Genomic DNA, 18,419 nt, shown 5'->3' on the forward strand with positions numbered 1-18,419 from the left:
AGTTCTGTTCCCTAGGCGTACAGTAGAATGCACAACTGAGCAATATATATTAAACTACAAAAAGGGACAAGGGTGTTAGTATGTCACACCTTAAGGGCTCCCAATTCCACATCATTTCCAAAGTTGATGGTGATCTTTCTTGCTATCCAGAGTCAGATTTTACAGCCCAAGCTTTGCATTTACAATCATTTTTCTGCAGCAAACACCTGTTTATTAAATTTGGAGTGAAATGCTTTAGCAATGTGAAGATGAAATGTGTTAAATGATTCAAGAGAGGATAAATCAGGGGCAAAGGCTCAAACGAAAAGTGAAAAATGGTATTTATTTAGCTTTTAGGAAATTAAATAACAAAACCCAGAATAAAGCAAAACAAAAACCATAACATGTCATATGACTGATCATGTCCAAGCACAATAGCTCTTATTAATGAATATAAAAAATAAAATTTACCATTCATATTTGCTCTTTTCCCAACTTTTACTATATGGATATTTTTGGAAGCTTGAGCTAAGGGGGGGAAAATCCCAGAGCTACTCCAGTCCCTACCATGTGACTGAGATTACGGTCCCATAGGGAAACACGTTTCTATTCCTGGAGACCCCACAGCTAGATCCCTCGGAACTCTATAGACTGGCGCTTTCACGAGGAACACAAGCACTGTCTGTCAGAGCACGAGCTGACCTGGTCTGGCCCTTGGGTTTTCTAAGCTCTCCACAGGACAGACACCAGTTCTAAGCCGTCAGCATTCCTGGCAGCCCAGTCTACAGCCACTGCCAGGGTCCTCAGGAGCAGCCTCCCAACTGCACCAGACTGGGGTTAACAGAACTGTAGGTCAAACTCTGACCTGCACTCCTGGGAGCTGGAGGGCAGTTGGTATGGGAGACCAGGAGTAGGGTGCTACCTCTCCTCAGTGAACACCTTCAAGCAGTAACCAAGTGCTGACCGTACTTACCCACCAAAATACAACAAACTACAGCAAATAGCAGGCCACATCAGACCAAGCCCCTCAAAACAGAGGCAGATTTACTGAATGAAGGCCACTGCCGTGCTAATAACCTCAGTTCATCTAGGCCCTTTCCTGATGAACCTTAGTATCTCCTGCTAAAGAGGCACGCTGGCCAGGGCAGGGCACAGAAGGAAGCAGACTTCCAGCCAGGAAGGACAATGCCACATGGAGCTGAAGGTTTGCAGAAGACCACAGCAGGGATGACAGCATCGTAGCATCTAGAGCTGCAGTGCTCGCCTGTGGGACCACGCTCCTGGAGCCTCTTAATGCAGCTTAACAGCCGTTGCCCAGATGTCATTGCTGGGGATCGGGGGAAGGACCCATCCTTGGGGAACGGAGTTGCCTTTAGGATGATCAGACGGCACCAGGTACTGATCCCAATCATGCCTTAATAAGAACATTACAGAACAATGTTTATTTCTGGTTTTCCCCAAGCAAGATATTCAGAAACTATATTTCATATCTAGGATACTGTTTTCAAATGACATATGTACTAACCTGCTACAAAACTGGGTTTCTAGGAAGTATGCCTAGGGTCACATTAGTGTACACATTTAAGGAAAAACTTAAAAGTTTTTAAACTCTGTAAACAGCCAAACAGTGACTGTACAGTTGACACTTATCATTTGCAGAATCTATATTTCTAATTTTTCTCTCTCTCTCTGAGACAGGGCTGGGCTGAGGCTGGCCTTGAACTCCTTATCCACCTGTCTCCACCTCCTAAGTGTTAGGGCTACAGGCATGAGCCACCACACTTGGGTATATTAACAAATTTAAATCACCCCATGTGGCATTTTCATGGACAACCACAAATGCAGAGAAAGAAAAAGAAAAAAATCTGTCATATTCTGCTTTCGTCTCTTCCGGCTTTATGGTACAAATCAGCGTCCTTTTCGTGGCCTGCTCTGTGACATGTGGTCAGTTTTGTGCTTCTAGATTATAGACAGTTAGCCCTGATGTGATGCTTATAATCAACAGCATACATTAAATTATTGTCTTCAAACAGACACATGAAACAAGGTGGTGATCAGCTAATAAAAAAAGTAAGACAATGGCTGGAGAGATGGTTCAGCCATAAGAACACTGGCTGCTCTTCCAGAGGATCAAGGTTTGACCTCCAGCATCCACATGGGAGCTCACGACTGTCTGTAACTCTAGTTCCATAGAATCTGGTGCCTTCTTCTGGCCTCCACAGACAGCGGGCACACATATTGTACAGACATACATTCAGGCAAAATACTCAATCACATAAAATTAAAAAAAAAAAAAGTCAAGACAGGAAGCTCAGCTGTCTCCTTTAGGAGCAATGTCCAGTGTTCTGTGACTCAACATTCACAGTAACTTGAGTACACACCCTGTCATCAATAATAGGTTTAAAGGCTAAGACTGTGTATCAGACAAAGTTAAAACTCTTCCTGAAAAATAAATTTGATATGCCAGAAAATTCCTTCCCAAGACTGAGAAATTACTGGAGTGTTGGAAGGAACTTCAGTTACTTTCAAGCTGTTCTTTGAGACCCCTAGGTCCTAAGATGTTTTAGCCTAGAGACAACAAAATGCTTCTAGGTAACAAGTTTATACTGCCTGGGACATCAATCATTTACTTCATTTTACCTACTGACTACTCAAAAGACTGCATGTGGGCAAGAAGCTTTTCTCAAAAGAGAATGAAGAAAACAAGGCCAGCTATGGTGATGCAGGCCTTTAATCCAGCACTGAGGAGGTGGTGGCAAGTGGATCTCTGAGTTCAAGGACAGCCTGGTCTACAGCCAAGTTTCTTAACCTGTTCAAATGGAGATACTGACTTCCAAGAATTAATGAGGACTTTTAAGATACAAGCGGCACCCTTGAAATTCGGCAACACTACACACTCAAAAGAACCTTTTTAAAAAAAGATGCAGCAACAGACCTCAACAGTGGAAGCATTTCATCAAGAGTTTGCTGCTACCCAAGACAAAGGGACACAAGAGGCTGCCCTTCTGACCTTATCTGAATGAGCGCAGGCAGGGAGTGCTCGGCCTGGAGGTAATACTGGCGGAACGGCTGTAAGAGGTGAGCAAGTGGGAAGTCATCTGAAAGAGAAAGGCACACATGTCACCCTGCTTGCTGTTCAGAGTGCCCGATTATGACAACAGGCTAATTCATCTCTTGGGAACCCTGACCTCTACCATGTAGCTGAGAAGCTCAACTTGTAGTCAGGACTGCCTTTCAGCTCAAGCTGGGTTTCTCACAATAAAAGAACCGTCAACTTAGATCTTTCCTCCGTCTCCACTGGCAAGGGTAAACTTACCTGGATCTCCAAATAACTTGGACTCAATTTCTCGCTTCTGAAGTAAAAGTCTCTCTCTCTCTTTTCTCTGTTTCTTTTCTAATTCTCTTTTCCTCTCTTCCTCCTGTTCTCCTTCCAGCATAACTCGGAGGGCTCTCTCTTCAGCTTCATACAGTTCAGAGCGCTTTTTAATGAGTTTTCTCAGCCGCTGAAGATGGTTCTCAAAAGTCTCATCCGCTGAGGCAGGAGGACAGACCCCTGTGCAAAAAGAAGTAAATGGAGGTTCCTTTGCCTGTCCATTCCTAGGCAGTAAAAGAAGAGCAAGAGGAGACGGGCGGTTGTGGTGCACGCCTTTAATCCCAGCACTCAGGAGGCAGAGCCAGGCCGATCTCTGTGAGTTCGAGGCCAGCCTGGTCTACCAAGTGAGTTCCAGGACAGGCTCCAAAGCTACACAGAGAAACCCTGTCTCAAAAAAACCAAAAAAAAAAAAAAAAAAAAAAAAAAAAAGCAAGAGGAGCACCTAGGCAGCACCTGCCTTGTGTTTACACACACTCCTAAGATAGCAGGGCACCACTGAGAAAACTGATGACCACCTCTCACTTTCCAGGAGAGGCAGGTCTGCACCTTCTCCATCTGACCTATTTTGGTTTCTTTACTGATCCTTACTTTGGCGTCCTCTGGAAGTTTGTCTTTTGGCCCTCATATCATTCTAGAATCTCAAGGTCATTGCAACTCATACTACTTGCTACTCATGTGTGTTGGGAGGGTTGTGTATACACACACACACACACACAACACAAAAAAAAAAAAAAAAAAAAAAAACACACACACACACACACACACACACACACACACACACACCAGAGGAGGACATTAGCTGTCCTGTTCTATCACTCTTTGCCTTGTTCCCCTGAAACAGGGTCTCTCACTGAACCTGGAGCTAGGTTGGCACCTAGCAGTCCCCGCCATCCTCCTGAGTACAACCCTGCACTGGGACAAAGGCACGTGTAACTACATCTGTGTAGACCCTAAGTTCCTTAAACTTGACCGGTCAACTCAAGACTGTTCTCCCTGTTTCTGTCTCAGCAGGCGTAGTATCATCATTTGTGCAGCAGACCAGGTTAGAACCCTGAAATCACCATAAAACAAACAAAGAAAAGGGAGAGGTGTTTGGTTCTGTAAGAGAGCTTCAAACAGCAACTACTAACCTTGCCTCTTACATACAACTGCCCTGAAAGAACCGGTGAGAGCATAGGATTCTGAATACACTGGAGGCTGACTTGTAGAAAGCAATCCGTTAGTGAAGGAGTCTGGCTCAATGCACAGCAGTTACACCCCAATAAAACCTTATTAAGGATCTAAAAGTTCTGTTTTCATAGTATTTTTTCCTTTATCTATTTTTTTGGGGTTTTTTTTTGTTTTGTTTTGTTTTTGTTTTTTGAGACAGGGTTTTTCTGTGTAGTCTTGGCTGTCCTGGAACTCACTCTGTAGACCAGGCTGGCCCTGAACTCATAGAGATCCACCTGACTCTGCCTCCCGAGTGCTGGGATTAAAGGTGTGCGCCACCACCACTTGGCATCTAAACTTTTTTATTTTATGAGTCAGGCACATTCATGTCATGGCATGCATGTAAAGGTCACAGAATAACTTTCAAGAGTTGGTGGTTCCCCCTTTCTATAGTGGGCCCAAGGTTCAAATTCAGGGCTTCAGGCTTGCCCAGCAAATGCTTCTTTCTCCTGAGTCATCTTGCTGGTCCTGGTGTCCTATTTTAAACCACTCAGGGGAAACTATTAGTCAGACTGGCACTTGGTAACTTGTACATGTTGTGATGCAATTTCCTACGGGAGTAAAACATGCCACCTGTAACTCTACTTCCAGGATATCGACACCCTCTTCTGACCTCCACGGGCATTTACACACACATCATGCATACAGACAGTCACACAAACACAATATTAAAAATAGATTAAAAACAAAAAAACATATTTCTGAGCTACTGCTGTCAAGACCAGTTACTCTACAGATAATTAAGTACCAAATGTTCTTCCTCCAAAAATATTTGCAAGCCAAGCACAGAGGCCCAGGTCACCTCTGTTGTGACCTCTACAACAGAGAAGCTGAGGAGGACAACTGTCACAAGTTCAAAGCTAGCATGAGCTGCAGAGCTGAGATTCTATCTACAAGAAACAAGACAGGGAAAGGTAGGAAAGGAAAACACTCCCACCATGGATGGGGAGGAACTAAGACGGAGGAGGAGGAAGGGGGGAAAGGAGGAGAAATGCAGACTGTCCTTGCCTTTCCTTGCTGCGGCTTCTTTCCTCAGTTTCCTCAGTTTCTCTAAAGCACGCAGAATGTCCACCATTCTTTTAGTGTCCGATTGTTTTTTCCTTACTTCAGACAAGACCCCATCAGCAGCGGCTTTGAGTTCCTGCTCCTGAAGGGAGAAAGAGCCACAAGAACTTGTATTAGGAACCTCCTCACAGCAGATTAGCCCTCCCTGGAGGCAAGCTTCCAGAGAATCAGGCCGTCCACAACAGACCACCAAGTCTATGTTTCTATTTCCCAGGCCTAGCATGCTACACTGGTTCAGTCAAGGGCTTCTTTTCCTGGTTAACTAGACAACCATGTTGCGATTTGTTTGCTGAGACTGCCCCCGCCCCACGGAACCCAGGCTGGCTCTGACTGAACTCCCTGTCTCACCTCAGCCTCCCACTGACGTGATCCACCTCTCCCAGATGATCACACAGCCTTCCCTTTTTGGTTTTGTTTTATTTCTAAGAGATGGTCTTACTCTGTCGCCCAGACTGGCTTCAAACTACAGCATCCACCTGCCTCAGCCTCCAGGTGCTAAGATCACAGATGTGAGCCACCACGCCCAGCTCCAAAGAACCTTCTTAGAGGGGACCCTCTCTCTCAGCAGCTTCAATACCTGCACTGAGTTCTTGTCTCTCAGTGTTTCCAGGTGTGGTCCAGGAGTGCCTGCATCCAATTTACCTTGTCAGGCTAAAGTTCTATTAAAAATGCAGATTAACAGACCTGATTAATCGGCTCCCAAGGAGGACAAGAAATGGATCTGGAAAAGCCTAGGACTCGGGGGTGGGACGTAATCCAGCATGGGGCAGAGCAGGCGATCTGTGAGTTGGCAGCTGGCTACAGTGACTCCAGAAAGCAAAGATAAAGAAAATTCTCGAAAAAAAAAAAAAAAAAAAAAAAAAAAAGCCTAGGACTCTACAATGTCTCAGAGTAACACTAATTTGTCCTCCTCTGCTCCCAAAGATCCCAGAGATGGCTTCCACAATCGTCTCTCACACACTGGGGGACCAGTCTTCCTGGGATCTGTCTTCCATATCCTCATCTGCTCGCCTAGTTCTCTCCCATCTGTCAAGGGAGTGTCTGCAATCCCTCCACCGCAGCCAGTGACGACGCCTCTCCACTCTCCTGCCTGGAAAACCGCAGCCGTCTGTAACTGTTGCTTCACTTTAGCACTGCTTCTAAGGCTCAGCTCAGAGTCTTTCCGTTATCTCGGGCCTCCTCCAATGAACCAGATATTCCCGCTGGGCTCCTTCTACTACCTGTACTGACATGATCCCCTCAAGGCTCTAAGCAATCAAAGAAAAGCTATATTTTATTCCTCTGTAGCCCTGCTATCAGACACTAGGCCCAATACCTAATGGGCCCTTACGAAATGTTTGCTGAAGTGACTCTAATTTCATCAGATTAAAGTATTGCCTCCCTAGTGCTGACATTCCTGAGGGTACAATGCTAAAGTTTGCTATCAATATACTTCCCAGCAATGCTATACTGGTCTCTAGGACAGTGGTAGACACAGGGAAAAGGGAGATTGTACTAGCTAATTTCATGTCAACTTAACACGAGCTAGTTAGAGTCCTTTGGGAAGAGGGACACTCAATTGAATGTCCAATTGTGGGTGGTACTACTGCTGTGGAATAATCTTTCTTTATATTGTGAATATGTATTACTCTCATTGGTTAATAAAAAGCTAACAGGCTGGTAGCTGGGCAGGAAGTTAGGTGGGAAAGCCAAATTGAGAATGATGGGAAGGAGGGCAGAGTCAGGAGAGACAGCAGCCAGTTGCTGAGCCAGCAGGACATATAAAAATGAGGTAACAAGCCATGAGCCATGTGGCAAAGCATAAAGAGAAACATGGGTTAATTTAAGCGTAAGAGAGCTTGTAACAAGCCTGAGCTATCGACTGAGTATAATTCATATTCATCCTCTGAGTCGGTTATTTGGGACTGGGCTGTCGGTACAGGAAATTTCTGCCTATATGCTACCCATGGGCAGGTAGTCCTGGGATATATAAGGCAGGCTGACCAAGCCCTGGAGAGTAAGCCAGTAAGCAACACTTCACGGTTTTTGCATCAGCTCTTGCCTCCAGGTTCCAGCCCTGTTTGAGTTCCTGTTCTGACTGCCTTTAATGATGGACTAGGATGTAGAAGTGTAAGTGAAATAAACACTTTCCTCCCCAAGTAGCTTTTGGTAATGCATTTCATCACAGCAATAGAAATCCTAACTAAGACAAAAGTGTTAGCTGATTGTGGAGAGTAGAGAGGCAAAAGAACCCTTAGCACTGTCCCAACAAGACCCAAACAATGACACCAATAGACATGTTAGCATGGAATCGGGAAAGCTCCCAAAGCCTCCACCCTAGACAACTAAAGGCAACTGGGGAAGGCTCAGAGCAAGAGAAATGGTCTTCCCCAAGGACTAACAGCTCAATTCATTACCAATACCACATGGTCAGCCCTGAAATCATACACATACAAGTACCATTAAATGTACCGGTCAGGTTGTATTTATGTATATATGTAACAATAAGTAAAGAAAGAGGCCATGAATTTGAAAGAGAACAAGGGAGGTGCATGGGAGAGGTTGGAGGGAATAAACGGAAAAAGGGAAATGATGTAATTATATTTTCAAAACTAAAATGTATATTCTAAAAAAGCAGCAGTGGGGCTGGAAGGATGGCTCAGCAGCTAGAAGCACTTGCTGCTCTTACAGAGGACCAGGGTTCAATTCTCAGCACCCATATAGTGGTTCACAGTCATCTGTAACTCCAGTTCCAGGGGGTCCAATGTCCTCCACTGACCTCCATGAGCACTAGGCAACATGCAGTGCACGTACATACATGCAGACAAAACACTCATATAAAAATGAATAAATCTAAAGTAATAACAATAACAACAGCATTCAAAGGTAATGAGGATGCCTTCAGCCAACACTTGGCAAATTTTTCTCCCTGGCTCCACTGAAGAACATGAGATAGATAAGCTCTGAAAATAGACAACCTAGACTTACGTCTGATGTAATATTGGTACAAACTTGTGTGACTGTTGTCAAGTTAACTGTTTTAAGTCTCAATCTATAAAATTAGGTAATGAATTTCTCAGGGTTGTATGTAGGACATTAGTGTGGTGTCCACTATAGATGTGAGTGCTGAACTGGGGAAGGCAAGCTAGAAAACAGGGTAGCAACCAGGGACACCAGTGTATTTGGGTTATGCACACTCTCCTCTTACAATAAATAATGCCCCTGGCAGCCAAGCTCCTTTGCCTCTCCAAACAATGCACCTAGCAACCTCAGGCCTCCATCTTTACATATACTCCTCCTCACTAAACAAAGGAATAGGTTTCTTCTCCCCTAATGACCATTGAACTTGGACAGTTTCTATTCAAGCATATTCCTAATACATCCTACTAGGAGGGCCCATCCAGCTGGAACTGGTTTTTGGTGCATGCACAGTAAGGAAAAAGTTAAACCTGTGTCCAAGTAAACTTTTAGAGTAACCTACTTACCATCTTACGCCTATACACATGCCAAGTGTTTATGATTAAAATCAAATGCATCACGGGGCGGCATATATAGTAGAAAAGATCACAGGGCCTAATCCTCAATCAAAATAGAGAATCATCTTCATTAGACACATTAGTAACCAAGTTCCTCCTCTATAACCCTACAAAAGAAAGTGCCAAGAAACAGCCGGAGACTTTTGAGTATCTTCTCTCGTGTGGACCCTGTGGCTGCCAATCTTGACAGTGTATTCCTTCTAATCTGTACTTATTATTGCTTTTTTCTTTTTGAATATAGTTTTCTTACTATTTTTGCAATTTTGTGTGAACCCTTATTTCAATCATTTGAATAAGAAGTATCTGGAAACACCTGGACAAAACAGACTCATACCACCCAATACACACAGATTCACAGTTTCAAACTAATAAACACATGAATCCTGGGGGAAACTATTATTAATCTCACCAGCTAATTGGGCTATAAATGTCTCGAGGTGTGGCCCAAGTCCTCTAAATTTGCATGCTTAGGATACTATAAAACATAGTGCGGAGGCCAGTTAGTATTGAATATCAGTAAGTGGATCCAAATTGAAGCAGGGGACAGGAGGTGTGCCCTCCCAGAAATGTATCAGCGTGAACTTGTCATGTGTTTACGGGACTTAATAGTGTACGTTCTTGTGTACCATACATCCTCAAAACAGAACACAGAACAAAGAGGTGGTAAAGGCTAGCTTTCACGGATAAGCATCCAAGTTAACCAGCACGCAGATTCAGGTTCCAGTCACCACCGCTCCAACTGCATAGGAGTTCTCACCCGCTTCTTTTCCTCCACTTCCTGCACGCATTTCACCCTCCAGCGGTCAATCTCCTGCTCCCGTTCCGTGGCCTGCGCGGCCTCCGCCTCCCGCTCAGCCTCGCGTTCCCGGGCCCTCTCACGAAGCCGCAACCGGCGGCGCCGGACCCTCTCCAGCCTCCGTCGCGCCTCGCCCACATAGGCGGCCTGGGCCAGCGGCTGCAGCCGCTCGGCCAGCTCCGCTCGCAATGGCTCGGCCTGAGCGTGCAGCGAGGCCCAGGTCGCTCCGTCGGCCTCGGCCTCGCGCAGGGACTGCCCCAGGCTGCGTAGCCGCCGCACTAGGCGCAAAGCGGCGCGCAATCGCGCGCGCACCTCGCCCAGGCTAGGCCCGACGGGTGTGCGCGGGGGCCCGGGGCCGCCTGGCCGCCGGGGGTTCCCGAACACCGCCTCCAGCCACTGCCGGTCGCGCAGGCGCTGCAGGGCCGCGTCCCCGAGCACGTCGGGCGGCGGCGGCGCCTCAGCCCAGCGCGGGCTCCAGGGCGGCCCAGGGCCTGGAGGCGGTGGCCGCGGACGCTCGCCGGCGTCGGGCCCCGGGAAGGGCCGGCACTGCGGCGGCGGCGGCGGCAGCGGCGGGGGCGGCACCGGAAAGAAGGAGCCGCCGCTGCCACCGCCGCCGCCGCGGGAGGCCTCGGCCGGGGCGCGGGGCTGCAGCGCCAGCGGAGGCTGGAGGAAGGGGGCGGATGCCCCCGGGAAAGGGCCGGGCCGCTGGGGAAGAGGCGGCGGGAAAGCCGGGGAGGGCAGCGGCGGGGGCGGACAGCCGAACGGAGCGGAAGGCGGTGGCTGCGGGGGCGGCGGACCCGGACGGCCCTGGGCGAAGAAGGGTGGCAGGGCCATGTCGATAGTGCAGCGGCCGCGAACGCTGACAGCAATTCTGTGGACTTCTTTAGGCGAGTTCCGGGAGGAAGTGACGTTTACAACGCGCGACTCCCTGCTTCACTCGCCTCCCGGAAGTGCGTCGTACTGCAGTGCAGTGGTCCAGTCTTGAATGCTCAAGACCTGTCTTTTTTGAAAGTTCTGGGTGAGGGGCTACAGAGACTCAGCCTGAGGCTTCGGCCAAGATCCGAAAGACAGGAAGGAATTAATTAGAAGAGAGGAACACAGTCTGCATGGAAACAGCATGTGCTAGTAATTTGTAGAATGCCTGTTGGGGGTCTGAAAGAATGCCAGTGTGTGGAGCACAGAAACACTAGGGGAACTTGGTGATCTTTGGGAGATGGACAGAAGTTCAGTGTCCACAGTGTCATATCGGTTTTTTTGTTGGTTGGTTGTGGATTTTTTGGTTTGGTTTGGGTTGTTGCTTTTTGTTTTTTCAAGACAGGGTTTCTCCGTGACACCCTGGCTGTCCTAGAACTCACTTTGTAGGCCAGGTTGGCCTCGAACTCAGAGATCCGCATGCCTCTGCCTCCCGAGTGCTGGGATTAAAGACGTGAACCACCAGCGCTCTGTTCCAGGTTGCCAACTCTTAATGTTATGAATTTGCACGGGTCGGGGATCCCCAGCTGATATCATCCCTGGGCCAGGATATTCCATGCGAGCAGGGAGCCATGCTGGCATGTTGGGCAGATGCAGCCGTGGGCTGGCGGGTGACCCTCGCCATGTGGCATGCGCAGGGCCGCGGCTGCAGGCGACCGGACAGTCATTCAGGACCCAGACGCTGCATCCGTGGGGAAATGGTTTATTATAATAGAGAGACAAAGAGAAAGATAGGAAAGAGGGAGAGAAGAGAGAGAGAAAAGGGTACAGAAAGAGGGGGATGGAGGGTGCACACCTCGTGGGAAGAAAAGTGAGAGAGAAAGGGGAGGGTTTTTTTCCTTAAAATGGGGCTTTTATGTCAGGACGCAGGGAGGCGCCAAGGGGCAGATTAGAATACTAACACTTAAGAACAATGAAAAACCAGTGGTTATAAGCCAGAGTTGTGAAGGAAAGTCCTTCAATTTTATTAGTTAAAAAATTGAACTTCTTTAAAATAACTTATGATTCATACTCAGCTGTAAGAAACAATACAGAATGCTTCTTTCTGCGTGTCCTTTATCCCAGTTTCCCCACCTGCAACGTTTTATAAAGCTGCAATGCGGTCTGGAGAGATGGCTCAGAGGTTAAGAGCACTGGCTGCTCTTCCAGAGGTCCTGAGTTCAATCCCCAGCAACCACATGGTAGCTCAAAACCATCAATGAGATCTGGTGCCCTCTTCTGGCCTGCAAGCATACATGTAGACAGAACACTGCATACATAATAAACAAATAAAGCCAGGCGGTGGTGGCGCACGCCTTTAATCCCAGCACTGGGAGGCAGAGTCAGGCCGATCTCTGTGAGTTCGAGGCCAACCTGGTCTACAGAGCAAGATCCAGGACAGGCAAAAAAATTACAGTGGGGTGCATGCCATGATGTGGAAGGAGGAGAGGAGTAATTCTCTCCAGTAGACCAGGCTGGCCTCGAACTCAGAGATCCGCCTGCCTCTGCCTCCCAGATTAAAGGTGACGGTTCTCTTCTTCCACCAACGAGAAACAAACCTGGGTCATCAGACTTGGTATCAAGGACTTCTACCCTCTGAACCATCCAAATTGTTTTTTAGAGTAGCCATACCTTTTTATTTTCACAGTTAAGAGCTACGCTCTCATATCCTTTTTGTATTTTCACATAGTTCTAATGATCTTTTTATGTATGTGAATGGCAGCAACATGGCACATTTAGTCGAGTCACTTCAGAGTCTGTTCTCTTTCCACTATTTCAATAGTATCTTGTTTGCAATGCAGGTATTTTGCTAATATGTGTGGACGGTCTAATGTAATGCTCTGATTGTCAATATAACACTGGTGCAGTGCAGAAGTAGTACAAGAGAGAGAATTCTGGGGCAGGCGAGAGACACTACGCCATGACAGCAGCATGTGAGACGCCAGAGCCACCAGCCATGTGCAGGTATGACTTATGGAAATGATTATTTAAGCTATAAGAACAGTAGCAAGAAGCCTGCACGCATACAGTTTGTAAGCATATAGTCTCTGTGTTTACTTGGTTGGTTGAGTGGTTGTGGCTGCGTGACAAAGATTGTCCTGACTGTGGGAAGCAGGGAACTCTAGCTAATAATCCTTGCTGGCCCTTACTGTTTCTTTTTAAATGTATGTCTGAGTGTATGTGCATGTGTATAGGCCAGAAGAGGGCCTCTTTCTCCATCACTCTCTGTTCTATATTGGGTGTGGGTTCACAAGATCTGTGAAATCAAGACACAGAGGCACCTCAAGGATGAAATTAGCCTTTCCAGCTGCAGGGGGATCAGCCTCTCTGGACTGACTCCTCCTAGTTTAGCAAAGGGCTTTTTTTTTTTTTTTTTTTTTCGAGACAGGGTTTCTTGTAGCTTTGCTTTTGGACTCACTTGTAGCCAGGCTGGCTCGACTCCACGCTCCGCTGCTCTGCCTCCCGAGTGCTGGATTAAGCGTGCAAAGGGCTTTTTTATTGTTCTCCAGTTTACACCTTTTAGCAAGTTAATTTCTGTATCCCAAAACCTCTTATCTAAGCTCCCCAAAGAGACAATGACAAATGCAAATTCTCAGTTAAGGAATACCACAGTTCTCTGGGTTGTCCTCAACCAAGTTTGCACAGGCTTTGAGATGGCTCAGAGGATAAGAGCACTGGCTGTTCTTTCTAAGGTCCTGAGTTCAATTCCCAGCAACCACGTGGTGGCTCACAACCATCTGTAATGACATCTGGTGCCCTCTTCTGGCCTGCAGGTGTACACGCAGGCAGAACATTGTATACATGATAAATAAATAAATCTTTAAAAAAAAAAAAAAAAGAAAGAAAGAGAAAGAAAAATTCCCAGACAAGATCCACATAGAAAGTGCGGGAGACAGAAGAAGGCAGATTAAAGCTGGGTGCCAGCTTCACCTCTGCGGGAACTCTCCCAACACCTCTCCATCTGTTGCCTGCTAAGCCATCTCACTAGCCCTCCTGAGTTAACTTTCGTCATGTGTGTAACTTTAACTGGATCAAGGTATTTCTTTGCACCAAGGAATGTCCATTTGTTGCAGCATCATTTTAATTTTTTCCAGTTCTGGGCAGGCCTCAAATATGCTAGCCAAGAACTCCACCACTTAGCAACACCCCTGAGCCCTACTTTCACCTTTTATGGTACTTCTACAGTCTGAGCAGCTTAACTACATGATAGACGTGGAGGTCTGAATGAAAATGGCCTCCATGAGCTCATATATTTGCATGCTTAGTCCTCCGCTGAAATGTTTGGAAATGATTAGGAGGTGTGGCCTTGTTGGAGGAAGTGTGTCACTGGGATGGGCTTTAAGGTTTCAAAAGCTCATGCCAGGCCCAGTCTCTATCTCTCCCCCTCTCTCTTCTCCCTGCCTGCTACCTATGGATCAGGATGTAAAGCTCTCAGCTACTGCTCCAGTGCCCTGCCTGTCTGCTTCCTGCCATAATAATAATGGACTGATCACCTGAAACTGTGACCAAGCCGAAGTTAAATGCTTTCTTTTATAAGAGTGGCTTTGGTCTTGGTGTTTCTTCACAGCAGTGGAACAGACTAAGACAACAGACATGCCCCACTTCATATTTTCATCAATACTATTAGTCACTTTCTATGCCAAGAGCTGAGGCCTAGAAGGTGAGGTAGAAGGGTTTCTTTTCTTTCTTTCTTTCTTTTTTTTTTTTTTTTTTTTTTTTTTGGTTTTTCGAGACAGGTTTTCTGTGTAGCTTTGCGCCTTTCCTGGAGCTCACTTGGTAGCCCAGGCTGGCCTCGAACTCACAGAGATCCGCCTGGCTCTGCCTCCCGAGTGCTGCTTTCTTTCTTTTTTTAAAAAAAAAATATTTATTTACTATGTATACAGTGTTCTGTCTGCATGTATGTCTGCAGGCCAGAACAGGGCACCAGATCTCATTACAGATGGTTGTGAGCCACCATGTGGTTGCTGGGAATTGAACTCAGGACCTCAGGAAGAGCAGCCAGTGCTCTTAACCACTGAGCCATCTCTCCAACCGAAGGGTTTCTTTAAAGACAGAACCTCTGGTGTCTGAGAAGAATTCATGTGGCCCCACTTCCCAAGGTACCTCTCAAACTTCTCAGAAGCTTAACTTTTTAAGTATGTGGGTGTTCTCTAATATGGGTAGCTGTGTACCGTGTACATGCAGTACCTGTAAATGCCAGAAGAGGATGTTAGTTTCCCCTGGAAATGAACCATATGGCTGCTGTGATAAATCAAACCTTGGTCCTCTGGAAGAGCAGCCACTAAGCCATCTCTCTAGCCCTAAACTTTCCAGAAACTCTGTGAAACTGTACCATTCAAAACCTTCAGCTATCTTTAAATTATGTAAGGTATAATTTTGTATTTTCCAAATGGCTGCTCAGTTGTCATTACCAATCATTGAATAGTATTCCTTTTCCTCATAAATTTTAAACATCTTTTTACACTTAAATTCTCTTCATTTCTGATTTCTAGACTTCATTCTTTTCCATTATCTAGTTGCTCATTCATGCATTGGTACCTTTTTTAAATTTTTATTTATTTTATTTTACAATACCATTCAGTTCTACATATCAGCCATGGGTTCCCCTAGTCTCCCCGCTCCCACCTTCTCCCTTACCCCCAGCCCACCCCCCATTCCCATCTCCTCCAGGGCAAAGCCTCCCCCGAGGACTGTGATCAACCTGGTAGACTCAGTCCAGGCAGGTCCAGTCCCTTCCTCCCAGACTGAGCCAAGTGTCCCTGCATAAGCTCCAGGTTTCAAACAGCCAACTCATGCAATGAGCACAGGACTTGGTCCCACTGCCTAGTTGCCTCCCAAACTGATCAAGCCAATCAACTGTCTCACCTATTCAGAGGGCCTGATCCAGCTGGGAGCCCCTCAGCCTTTGGTTCATAGTTCATGTGTTTCCATTCATTTGGCTATTTTTTTTCAATAATTGAGTAAAACTGAAATTTATTATAAGCCACAGTCGTCCTAGGGACCTCCATGCTATATATATAGCCTCCATGGTTCTATGGGTTGTGGTCTGATTGTTCTTTATTTTATATCTAGAATCCACTTATGAGTGAGTACATACCATGACTGTCTTTCTGGGTTTGGGTTACCTCACTCAGGATGATTTTTTTCTAGTTCCATCCATTTGCCTGCAAATTTCATGCTTTCATTGTTTTTCTCTGCTGAGTAGTACTCCATTGTGTATATGTACCACATTTTTTTCATCCATTCTTCCATTGATGGGCATCTAGGTTGTTTCCAGGTTCTGGCTATTACACATAGTGCTGCTATGAACATAGCTGAGCATGTATCTTTATGGTATGAATCAGCATTCCTTGGATAGATATATGCCCAAGAGTGGGATGGCTGGGTCTTGAGGTAGTTCGATTCCTAATTTTCTGAAAAACCACCATGCTGATTTCCACAGTGGTTGTACAAGTTTACATTCCACCAACAGTGAGGAGTGTTCCCTTTGCTCTACATCCTCTCCAACATTGGTTGTCATTGGTGTTTTTGATCGTAGCCATTCTGACAGGTGTAAGGTGGTATCTCAGAGTCGTTTTGATTTGCATTTCTCTGATGATTAAGGATGTTGAGCATTTCTTTAAATGTCTTTCAGTCATTTGTAGTTCTTGTTTTGTGAATTCTCTGTTTAGCTCTTTAGCCCATTTTTTAATTGGACTGTTCAGTATTTTGATGTCTAGTTTCTTGAGTTCTTTATATACTGTGGAGATCAATCCTCTGTCAGATGTGGGGTTGGTGAAGATCTTTTCCCATTCTGTTGGCTGTCTTTTTGTCTTATTGACTGTGTCTTTTGCTCTGCAAAAGCTTCTCAGTTTCGAGAGGTCCCATTTATTAATTGTGTGCTCAGGGTCTGTGCTGTTGGTGTTTTATTTAGGAAATGGTCTCCGGTGCCAATGCGTTCAAGAGTGCTTCCTACTTTCTTTTCTATTAAGTTTAGTGTAACTGGATTTATGTTCAGGTCTTTGATCCACTTGGACTTGAGTTTTGTGCATGGTGACAGATATGAATCTATTTGTAATCTTTTACATATTGAGATCCAGTTATGCCAGCACCATTTGTTGAAGATACTTTTTTTTTCCATTGTATAGTTTTGGCTCCTTTGTCAAAAACCAGGTGTTCATATGTGCATGGATTAATGTCAGGGTCTTCAATTCGATTCCATTAGTCCATATGTCAGTTTTTATACCAGTGCATTGGTACCTTTTAAAAGGTATCTATTTATAATTATGTTTAGATTTATTTATTTTGATACTGTGTATTAGTGTTATTTATAATTATGTTTAGATTTATTTATTTTGACACTGTGTATTAGTGTTTTGCCTGCTTGTATATATATATGCACCATGTGTGTGCAGTGCCCATGGAGGCCAGAGGAGAGTACCAGATCCCCTTATTATTAGAATTACACATAATTGTTAGCTATCATGTGGATACTGGAAAGCAATAGCATGCCTTTAATCCCAGCACTTCAGAGGCAGAGAAGCAGATGGATCTCTGTGAGTTCAAGGCCAGCCTGGTCTACAAAGTGAGTTCCAGGACAGCCACTGCTACATAGAGAAACCCTATCTCAAAAAAACAAAACAAATTACTTGTGTTTTTTAAGTGCAAAAGCTATGAAACCTCCTTATCTAGTCGGTTAAATCCTAGATTCTGCTGCTAGTTGTATGAACATGGGGAAGCTATTCAAGCATTATGAGCATCTGTCTCTTCAAAGAATTATCTTTAATTTTTTGTTTGTTTGTTTTTGGAGACAGAGTTTCTCTGTGTAGCCCTGGCGTCTGTCCTGGAACTCACTCTGTAGACAAGGCTGGCCTTGAACTCACAGATATCTGCTTGCCTCTGCCTCCCAAGTGCATGCAATACCACCACCCAGTTAAAATTGCATTTTAATTGGTATTTTTATTGAAATACTAGATTTATAACACACCGCCTTTTTTTCCAAGACAGGAGTTCTCTGTGTATTCTTGGCTGTCCTAGAACTTACTATGTAGTCCAGGCTGGCCTCAAACTCAGAGATCTGCCTGACTTTGCCTCCCTAGTGCTGGAATTAAAGACATGTGCCATAACCAGCTCAAGGATGCTTTTTTAACATCCAATTTCCTCATGAAGAATATGGATAGCATTTTGTATTAGTCTGCAAAAATGCTCACCTTCTAAGTTCTTACTGCTGCTCTCCCTATCCAATCCATTGCAGCTAGAGTGGTTTTTTTTTTTTTTAATTAAATACGACATTTCTCTGTACAAAAGCTTCCAGCGGCTTCTTAGAGCCAAAGAAAGAAATTGGAAACAGCAAGACTTAACTTTTAGCTTTGCTGTAGAGAACAAGCTAACGGATGGGAGAGATATGGGTTTAAGGAAGTCTTTTTTTTTTTTTTCTTTTGTTTTCTTTTTTTTTTTTTTTTTTTTTTTTTTTTTTTCCAAAACATGGTTTCTCTGTGTAGCCCTGGCTGTCCTGGAACTATGTAGACCAGGCTGGCCTGGAAGTGGAAGA

At 45.4% G+C, this 18,419-nt stretch overlaps 1 protein-coding gene across 1 annotated transcript; it reads right to left on the reverse strand.

Moving 5' to 3' along the window:
- Window positions 1-296: 296 nt before the first annotated feature.
- Window positions 297-10,840, reverse strand: Pdcd7 (programmed cell death 7). Its single transcript, XM_028866599.2, has 5 exons — window positions 9,899-10,840; window positions 5,570-5,708; window positions 3,296-3,532; window positions 2,990-3,077; window positions 297-1,393 (listed from the first exon to the last, which is right to left on the reverse strand). Exons 1-5 carry the CDS (start codon window positions 10,769-10,771, stop codon window positions 1,270-1,272), a joined length of 1,461 nt encoding a protein of 486 aa, XP_028722432.1. The 5' UTR covers window positions 10,772-10,840; the 3' UTR covers window positions 297-1,269.
- Window positions 10,841-18,419: the final 7,579 nt, after the last annotated feature.

This window comes from Peromyscus leucopus, chromosome 7 (assembly GCF_004664715.2).
Source record: "Peromyscus leucopus breed LL Stock chromosome 7, UCI_PerLeu_2.1, whole genome shotgun sequence".
Lineage (NCBI taxonomy): Eukaryota > Metazoa > Chordata > Mammalia > Rodentia > Cricetidae > Peromyscus > Peromyscus leucopus.

Coding starts and splice junctions, on each gene's coding strand:
- Pdcd7 (XM_028866599.2), bottom strand. CDS start 10,771: ATGGCCCTGCCACCCTTCTTCGCCCAGGGCCGTCCGGGTCCGCCGCCC. Junction 3,533..5,569: donor AGAAGCCGCAGCAAGGAAAG/GCAAGGACAGTC, acceptor CTTTTTGCACAG/GGGTCTGTCCTCCTGCCTCA. Junction 1,394..2,989: donor CCTGCGCTCATTCAGATAAG/GTCAGAAGGGCA, acceptor GTTCTTATTAAG/GCATGATTGGGATCAGTACC.